Source organism: Ictalurus punctatus, chromosome 10 (genome assembly GCF_001660625.3).
Source record: "Ictalurus punctatus breed USDA103 chromosome 10, Coco_2.0, whole genome shotgun sequence".
Taxonomy (NCBI): Eukaryota; Metazoa; Chordata; class Actinopteri; order Siluriformes; family Ictaluridae; genus Ictalurus; species Ictalurus punctatus.
Window position 1 is genome coordinate 12,887,027 of NC_030425.2, and position 10,277 is coordinate 12,897,303.

At 41.3% G+C, this 10,277-nt stretch overlaps 1 protein-coding gene across 1 annotated transcript in view; it reads right to left on the reverse strand.

The window, feature by feature from the left end:
• Nucleotides 1-7,296, reverse strand: part of fgf22 (fibroblast growth factor 22) — a 31,341-nt gene extending 24,045 nt beyond the window's left edge. Inside the window, exon 1 of the mRNA XM_017477410.3 lies at nt 6,936-7,296. Coding sequence (XP_017332899.1) covers nt 6,936-7,296 — 361 coding nt within the window. The remainder of the gene's footprint in view (nt 1-6,935) is intronic.
• Between the last annotated feature and the right edge of the window lie 2,981 nt (nt 7,297-10,277).

A 10,277-nucleotide genomic window follows, 5' to 3' on the forward strand; every position in this document is an offset into this window, starting at 1 on the left:
GTCTGCTCTCGCTCATTTAGCCTCAGCAGGCAGAAAGAACGGCAAAGTTTCCTTTGGCAGATGTGAGTCAGCATATGGTGCTGCATGAGTAAGCCTAGCTGCAGATTCCCAACTGATCTAATTAATAGTTGTTTTACATCCTGCATAAAAACATTATAATAACAGTGCTAATGACTTTTCATTGAGGGAAAGAAAATTGGTCTTGGATCAGTTCTCAATAAACATCACCATTTAGCTGGTTTAGCACATTGTTGGTGTAGTGGAGCAATACCCATTCTACTAACATTACATCAATGATTTTGTATATATACATAAAATATCTTTATTTGGGCAGCATTTAGGTATATTTATTTTGTGCACTCCCACTTTTGACTGTCCCACTCAGAAGGCTGCCCTCTTAGGTGCTTTATTTTCAAATTTGAATGCAGCATTCCAAGTGTCCATCTCATTATTCACTGGATCAGAGCTCTCTGAGGGTTTGACAAACATGCTGGTCTTCAGACACAGGAGTAATAACAAATAAGTGAATTGCATGTATTGAGGCTATTGCTAGAAGCTGCTTTATGATTAACTAGCTAACCTCCCTGCTTATATATCTACATTATATATAGCTAGTTTAGTCAATGAATGTTAGACACTGATTCAACAGCCACATACAAACTACAGTTTCGTGCTTGGCCCACATGTTCTCAAAGCATGGACCTTGAAAATATCAGACCCAAAATCAAGAATGTCAATCTCACCCAAGAAAATGGAAAAGGTACATACCATAGTCTAGAACAAAAAGTACTCAATGTACTTTCTAATTCAGAAGAAGGATGCCAGTTTCTGTCCTTTTGGTAATATTACCCAATTTTGTAAACCAACCAAGTAGCCTTGGAGTGTTCTATAAAGGCAAAAATGTAGAGAATTCTCTGATGTGCCCAGTGCATGCCCTATAGTTCTACTTAGATAGAACAGTACCCCACTGGTTTGTGAATATCATCACCAAGGCCTATAGGCAGGCTGGACACTCAGACCTTGTATGACAGGGGTGTCCAATCTTATCCACAAAGGCTGGTGTGGCTGCAGGTTTTCATTCCAACCAAACAGGAGCCACACCTGATTTAATCAGTTGATCTTGGCTTTCAATAGACTCAGGTGTGGCTTCTGCTTGGTTGGAATGAAAACCTGCACCCACACCGGCCCTTTCCAGATAAGATTGGACACCCCTGCCCTATTAGGATTGTTTCTTCCTCATGCGCAATACTTAGAAATGTGCCAGTCCAGGAATACTGCACTGCTGCTACCTGGCCATTACAGTGCACCTTCCTCAGATTCTACAAGGTTAATATCATCCCTCACAGTGGTTTGAGGATGGTGGTCAGCTCCAAAAACCATTCCAGAGAATCTTAAGGTGGGGTCGGTTCCACATTGAGGCATGTGTTATCCAGGTGATTCTCACTACCCATAGTGGATAAGTAGGGTGAAACAGAATTTGAGCTGCATATGTAGCGGTGGTAACTGGCAAGTTTTTATTTTTTAATTTTTTTGGTCAAAGCTCAGTGAAAGTGTTCTATGGAAGACAGCTGTATGCCAGCAGTATTTATTGCAAATATTGTGTTAAGTTGCAACTTTCTTGGAAGGTCTCCTCATATGCACAAGAAAGTATCCAGGCGTTCCTTACCACCTCTGGCAGTTATCTGGAATCACAGAACCACAACTACATACATAATTGATCTTTTTGAAGTTGATTAAAACACCAAAACTAAAAGAGGCTTACTTAGCCTTTTAAATATGCAAATTTGTCTGACCTCATTCACAAAGCTTCAATATGTGTTGCACAGCTTGATCTGACTCCCAATGTTGTGTATGATAATTCAATCATTACTAGTAAAGACCACTCTGCGTATTAAGTACCCTGTATATTAAGCAGAAAAAAAGCCTTCTGTCAGACTCAGTAAAGATATTGATGAACCTAGTAAAATTGAGTATGAAGCCAAAAGCTGTAAACTGGAGGGGGGAAAAGAAAAGTGTAACTGCTAATTGTGACTTTTTGTGTCCATTCACGGTATCAAACTTGGCTCTTGGCTATACTAATTAAAATATTATTGCCACACTTTTCCTACAAGGTGTGTGTGTGTGTGTGTCTTTCATGTTTCTCCCTTGTCTCTATTCGGTGCCAAGAATAACTGGCAAGAGATGAACTTTCTGCATTTTCCCACTATAGTTGGAACCAATGTCCCTGTTTGAAAGGATTAAATGAGCAGTTTTCTCCATCTCTTTGGCACCATATGCCCCAGGAACTCTCTTTGGGCTTAAAGTAAGCAACATTCTAAGAGAAGCGTCTGGAATCACGTGGCATGCATGTCTGCTTAATCAGGACCACAATCTCTAGTGCACTCCCATAATTTAACATTGGAGTGCACATGACAAATAAATCTGCAACTCATACACTAGTTTTCACTCAAAAAGATAATGTGCAACATTTTGGATTGAAATTACAGTACAGCAATAGTAAGTAGGACAAAAGTGAGTAGCTTACCAATGAGATAGCCAGCAGATAATAACGAGTAGCGCTAGCATCAAGCTAGCCAATGGACCATAGCGAGTAGCATTAGCAACAAGCTAGCCAGCTAACGTAAGTGATAACGCTTACATTGATATTACCTTCTCAAAACAGCATTTAATGTGGTCAGTTTTATAGATTTAACCAAGTACTGTGTCTGTATATTAACAGATCTAAAGCCAAATACTGCTATAAAGGAACTGTGTACACTGTTCACAGTTAGCGCGGCCATGTAGATTTGACATCACTCCCTAAACAGGGACTGGTAGTTGAGAAGACCATCTCAAGTTGAGAGGTATTTTCAGTGGCTTTTACTGTTTGTAGGTGGGGATGTTGCGAAAATCAGTCACGCACAAGTCTAGTCTGGGCTCATCTTTGTGGGACAAGGTCCACACATTAGAATGACTAGCTTGTTCAATAATGATTTGAATGCCACATGGAAAATGGATACCTGCTTTGCTGAATTAAGATTATTATTATTATTATGTCTCATGAGGAAAGGTGCAGAGGTCATATATATGCTATTTTTTCCCCAGGCCCATGGCATTGATATGAACTAGCAAGACCTGGCTAAAAGAGAACTGTTCCAAAATTAATGTGTCAACAATTAATTTTGTGCAACTATATGGCAGTATGAAGTTACAGTATCAATATCAACCTCTCTGATTGAATAAATGGAAAGTTGAATAAAACCCTCACATATGCCTGTATGTGTCCATCAAAATACAGTACTTGACCGCTCAATTACTAGTGAAATATTTCCCATAATTACTGTCATTTCTGTGTTGAATTCATGAGTCTGTGAATCTGAGACACACTTTGTTATTGGACACGAGTAATTTAATGCATGTAAAAACACATTCTTCCAAAAAACTACGATTCATTTGACATGTTTGAGTAAAAATAATGAATATAACTTCTCTATACATTCCTTTTCACCTCTGCTGACTGCAAAAGGTCCTATGCTCCAGCATTAGCCGTGTACAGTCTCCCTACTGTGGCTTGTCTGTGCCTCAGTAGACTGACAGTCTTGCTTCTTGAAATATGTTTTAAATAATTCCACAATATATTCAGAACGGGTGGATGATTTTCTTCCTGTGACTTTGGGCCAAGCGCAACACGCCTATGAAATCACAGCAAAGGAAACGGGCAGCATGTAAAGGGAGATGCAGAACTTTGACGGGGAAACTTGGTAAACATGACACAAGCCCCTGGAAATACAGCCGAAACAGAGGCAAGAGGGGGGGGGGGGGGGTGCACAGGGCCTGGCACACAGCAAAGTGAGCATATTTTAACACAAGTGACTTTTCTGATTATGCCGGTTACATGACTTTATTTCCACAGGGCTGAGCGCAGTGTCACCACCTGGACTCGAATCAAACATTTGAGGTCGTTAGCCACACACACCCAAAACAGTGTGTCCTTTTAAAGTCCCATTTAAGAGGAAAAAAAGATTGTGCAACCTGGCCTGCTTGCCACCAATATTTTATAAGTACCTGTGACATGAATAATGAAAAGGAAAACAACTTTGGCTAAGCAAAATCTTCCAAATGGACTGCATTTGGAGAAAAAGAGTTGTGGATAAGGTGTGTGTGTGTGTGTTTTTTTTTTTTCTGCCTTCAGCAGAACTACGCCATCTATAATACAACATTTGAACATAAGATACTGAATGCGTTTTAGCTGTTTGATCTCTTGACCCTTGAGAGGACAGAATAGAGTTTATGATCTGTGTTTCTTCAAAAAATCTCTTGTTTAGTGAATGACCTCGTAAACCATGATTCATCCTTGCTAGTTTTTATGTCCTGTTCAGAACAAGTGGAGTTCCACCAATAAGCACTTTATCAAATGCTGAAAGACTTCTTTGATTTGCACAGATTATCCATCAACCTTGTAATTGCCTTATCTCAACCATTCATTGCTAAACCAATTTGTACTACAAAACTTTAACTTCAAACAAAGCCAAACTTCAGGAAATATAGCCAGCACAAGGTGTTTGAAAGGATTGAATTTCCTTGTGTAAGGGAAATTACTTGTTTCCCCAGAGTCAGGGTTATATCTTTCATAGTGGCTAAACTAGAGCTTTCCTAAAATAGGCACAGCAACAAACAAGTGCTAAAACCAGAACATTTGGAGAAAAAAAAAAATGTTTGCTTCAACTTGTGGCCAGGTTTTAATTTAGTTCAGACTGCGAGCGCTAGTCAAGATGGGTACTGTTCCATTCACTAAAATGCTTCTCTGACACAAAAGCTGCTCTGGCTTACTATCAGTCCCACACAAACCTCCTGTCTCTTCTTTCATTCCACCTTTTCTATATTTTAAACCGTGTTCCTCTTGCTCTCTCTCTCTCTCTCTCTCTCTCTCTCTCTCTCTCTCTCTCTCTCTCTCTCTCTCTCTCTCTCTCTCTGTTTCTGTTCTTTGAATTCATGGTTCTGCATCTTCCCCTCTGCTTGTTCCACTCCACTGGGATTGATACAATATTTTCCAACCTCAATTAGCCGAGGGCTCGTTGACTAATTCTGACTGTTTTTGCACCTGAGCAGTCAGGAACGGGGGCTGGAAAAAGGGAAAAAGTGAGCAGGGCCAGGGGTGGGCACGGACGTCCCCTGTTTGGGCTATGGCAGCGTGTTGACAGATCACATGGGCTATGCCGAGGATGAAGGTGGATGGCACCATTACCAGCACTCTCCACCCATGAGTACAGCACTAGTGTATATGTAAGAAATAAGATCTGATGTGTAAATGAGAATACGCTTACACAATAGCTCATTCAAGCCTGTTGTATGAAGGTATTTTTGCTGCATTACATAAGGCATTTTTAAGGAATACATAAATAATTAGGATCACATATGAACAGGTTTATGTTTAGGTGCATTCTGTACAGTAGTTTCATTTGATTTGATTAATGTTTAACATGCTTTGATTGGCCCTTCCTTACATTCTCAGTAAAACTGTCAATAAATCCAAGTCATCTATTATGCTAGGAATGTGTTGTTGGGTTTTTTTTTCCACTAGCACCAATAAGAACAATTCATGAGTTATGCAAGATATATTATACTATGGCAAAGGAGGCCCTTGTTACTCAAGGGGCACTTTTGAAATTTAGGAGCAGGAAATGAGAGTATAGTGCATATATATGCATGTGGAAATTGCATTGGAGGGCTGCACTATTTCACCTCACCAAACCCATGCGCAACATCTAAGCAGACCTGACAGAGCCCTGGAAACTAGAAACTGAGAAAATCCACAGTTATGGAAAGCAATTGTTGGTGATGGACATTCCCTGGGTCTATAACAACACAATACTGGCTGCAGAAATGACCAGACGCTTAGAGTTTTATGATATTAACTCGGTTTTTATGGTCACGTGTACGTCCGCATGGGTTTCCTGAACCTAATCCTGAAATCGCAAGTCTATCATATTGCTTGCCACGTGTTTCTCATTGTTGCACACCTAGTATCATGCAATGATATTCACTTGAAATTCCGTGTACTTCTATTGAATCTGGACAGCTGCACACCAACAGACTAAAGCTGTGCTCCCAGCTGGAGTGAGTGGTGTGGAAGAGATGATTCACACTGTTTGCAAAAAGGGTACTCAGCAACACATATAAACACACAAAGTAAGACTTTGGTCAAAGTAAGGTCAGACCCCCAAACCACTACAATGTTTTAGCCTCATGACCGTTAAAACCAAACTCAAACCAAAGCCAGACCACTGACCCCTTGACATGATCTCATATTGACAATTCTCCAGTTGCTGAGAATTAAATGTGGTAGATCATACGTGGCTATGATTTGCTATAAGCATGAAAGCCCAATGACAAAAGGAAAATGTAGGCAATTTGTCCCAGTAAATGTTGAGGAAAATGAATAAGCTGTTGCACCTGCGATTTCAAAACGGGAAAAGTTATGGGAAAGTTATGACTGTGGATAATTCGGAACCGGAATTTGGAACTACAGGTGAAATGTTAGAGTAATGGAAAATACTGCATGATACTATTCTTACCAGACACTATCATACCACCCTTATTATAAAGTGAATATAATATCTTGCGGCCAAATTTCTGGCGAGTTTCCTCAAAAGCACTCACTCCCTGCTCTCGTATTCCAGTCATTACACATGTCTGCCATCAAGTCTACTCCACTGTAAACATGGCCATGGCTTTCCCAAGGATATTCCAAAGGATATCTACCATTGCTTTGCACCAGCAGATAATGACACCAATTGCAGGTAAAATCTGTTGACCCAAGCAAGTGCAGAGGAATCCCAAGTGAAAAAATAAGCCATAAAATAGAGCATGCATGGTAATAAAAGTGAAGGCTGATACAAAATATGCTCCACACCCTTCTAGGAGATTACAAGGAAAGATCACTGTAGCGTACTCACTGTCAGGATAGTTTTTGCGCCGTGTGCCGTCCACCTTGCCTGTCTTGTCGATGCAGAGGAAGAACTTGTTGGCGGAATACAGGCGTCGTAGCCGCACGTCACCCTCCAGGTGGTTGTAACTGCGTGTGTGGCGTTCCAGAGTCCATGAGCAGTTTGTGCTCCTCGCCAGCATGTGCAGAGGGTCATGACCCAGTCCTGCCGGGCATCCTGCAAGAGCTCCACTGGCCAGAAAGAAGAGTAAGGAGACGCATGCAAGGCGCACAGGGAGAGCACCGGGGAGAAGAGGTAGCCTGATACGGTCTGAGCCGATAGAGCTGAGGTCGGCGCAGTGAGCAGCAACGGCCGCCGTCCATTTGCACATGTTGGGTCACACTCCCAAGGTGCACCTTGCACAAACAGCTGGCATGATGTTGCTCCCCATTCGCCACGCCACTGCGTACAGTCCCTGTGAGCAGTAGCTGCTTTCACCAGGAACCATTCGGAAAGAGCATGGCAAACCAAATTGATGTGAGTCAAAGATCTTGAGTCCGTGTGTCTGGTTGTCCTGCTCCTTCACTGCAGAGGTGATGTAGCACTTTGTAATTCCATCTCCAAAGAAGGTTCTAGCTCTTCTCAAGTTTCCCTGGAGTGCTCAGGTCTCTTGACTTGATTTTACCCGGCTGTGAAACCACTGCGGGATGGCTGCACCTTGCAGAGGCTCCCTCTTCTTCCAGCCAGGGGCAGAGCAAGGTGAAACGTGAGGCCGCCTGACCCGTGTCTGTGAATGAGTTGAGCAAATTGTGTGTCTATGTGTGTGTGTGTCAAAGAGAGCGAGTGAGAGTGGAGCAGGAGAGAGAGAGAGAGAGAGAGAGTACAAGCAGTGAGAGCACGTCTGTGTGATCGAAAGAGGCTGTAAAGCCGTAGCTGGGTGTCCACGCTCTTTCTCTTTGCCCTGCTGTCTGCTCTTTGGTGGTGTGGCTCTCTCTTCCCTCACATTTTATCCTGGGCTGGGCTTGTATCAGGGGGACTAATGAAGATAGGTGGGTCCAGGTTTATTCTTAATCACTGCAGAAGTATAATTCTCTCAATCATTTATCACCTTTTGTCCGATACTGCCATGCCCTTAAAGATAATCAGCATCTGGCAAGAGTAGTGTGTGTGTGTGTGTGTGTGTGTTATTAATTGCTCCAACCCACAGAACTGTTTCATGTTATTATTTTGCCCACATGCCATTTCTCTTTTAATGAGATTATGATATGTTTTCTTATAAAAGATAATGGGAGATTGTAAAGGATGTGACTGTTTAATAAATATGCATTTGATGTCTTGGTTCATGCCACCATGTTACAAAATCTGAATGAGAATTGCAATAATAAATATATAAAAGTATCCCAAGGTTATTAGTCTTGATGTTATACTCATGTGTATAATGGTCTACAATCACTATGACTTATTCCATGTTCTTGTAAAATAATTCATCATAACAAAAGATGCATCATTTATATAGAAAGCTTTAAATAAACATGGATATTACTGCAATGCCACTTTGATTTGATATGATGTTTGGTACAAATGTAACTTTTTAAATTAAACTAATGAGTTTTGTGCTGTTTTGTTTGTTATTTCCATACAGTTTCATTGATTCATTCTTTCATTACTTCCTTCATTTGTTCACTCATTCATTCATTTCGGTAACCACCTTATCCGGGTGTGACTCGGGTGTGAATACTTTAGTTTGTCGCAGGACTACAATACACACACGCGCACACACACACACACACACACACACACACACACACACACACACACACACACACACACACACACACACACACACACACACACATTCACACCTAGGGGAAATTTAAAATAGCCATTCCACCTACCAGCATGTTTTTTAGGAGGTGGGAAAAAACTGGGGGAAATGGAGGAAATCATTATCTTGTATTAATTTTGTCTTGGTTAACCTTTAAAAAAATTATTAATTAATTTGTTGTCTATTTGTTTGCTCATTCATTTATTTATGGAATTTAGTATTAATATGTTTAGTTAATACTTTTTTGAATTTGAGATTTTCTTATATACTGTAACCCCTACTTCAAATAATTTATAGGGTTCATGCTATTTTAAAAAGTAATGAAAGAATGAAATCCATTTCTCATCGTGTACAGAGACACAGTATCAAATATTTACCAATCATTTACCATTTATTTACACTGGTTGTTGCATGCTTCAGCAGTAGTGCTTAATGAAGCCTCTGCTCATTGGAAGTGCTTTCATCCCTTTATAAGGTTCTAGTGATCTGTGCAGAACTGAGGATGAAGAGGGAAAGGGATAGAAAAGGGACTTTTCCATCTGATGAACTGCATCAGGGAGAGAGGGGCCACAGTCACTTCACACTTACTACAGTAGGTAGTTAACAAACATCACGAAGAAACATTGGGGTTCACGCTTGACTCGTAAAACCTGGTGGAGACAGCAGTCTAGAGTGTCTGAACTCAGCCCCTCACTCATTCCTGTCCACTTGTGTTGGTTGGCCTTTGGAGTTCTTGGTGTTGGGCATCAAATTTTTTCTTTAGCCCCACCCCATTTCATCAGCTTTGGGCATCATAAAACAATTCACAGCCCTTTACCCCCAGTTATGCCTCACCACAGTGTTTCCTAAGTGCTCTCAGCATCCACAAGCATCTTCTGTCCTCACACAAAACAGCAGGACAGAATGATCGTAATTGCCACGCTTCACGCTAGTTTCTTCTTGCGCAAGGAACACGACAGCATTTATGTAGGACTGACTGTGGTTTGGTTACACGAGAGCTAAATTAACCATCTGTTAAAAAAATGTATGACTTGAAGTTGTGTTCAGGAGAGCTGAATGATTACAGGTTGTCTGTGTAATTGTTCAAGGATGTTCAGGTCTTGTTATGAAGCCCTGGGGATGGAAATCATTCCCTGCGTTCCTTAAAGGTGACCAAAGCCATCCAGAAGTTTGTTTAGCGCCATGAGTCCAAATGGTTTGGAAGTAAGCAATAATCCCGCGTAGACCTGTGGGTGATTCGTTTTTATTATGTGCTGTTAACAAATGAAATGTCCTCCGTCCACTAGCCTAGGAGCAGATGTCTGTTCTCAGCCATCCCATATGAGCAGGAAACCCTTTCATGCAGGCAATCTCTGCCCCTCCGGAACACTAAACCACCCCGGAAGTCTCTGTGCCCCTTTCCTTTTGGAAATTAATGGTAATTAAAATCATTCTGGGCACTGTAAGATGTTTCACTTTAAAGTCTGTGTGCCCTTGGGGTCAAGAACAAAGTCTCGTCGTCCATCTGAACGTCAGATGTGGCTGTAGATATCCCCACATTCAGCCGT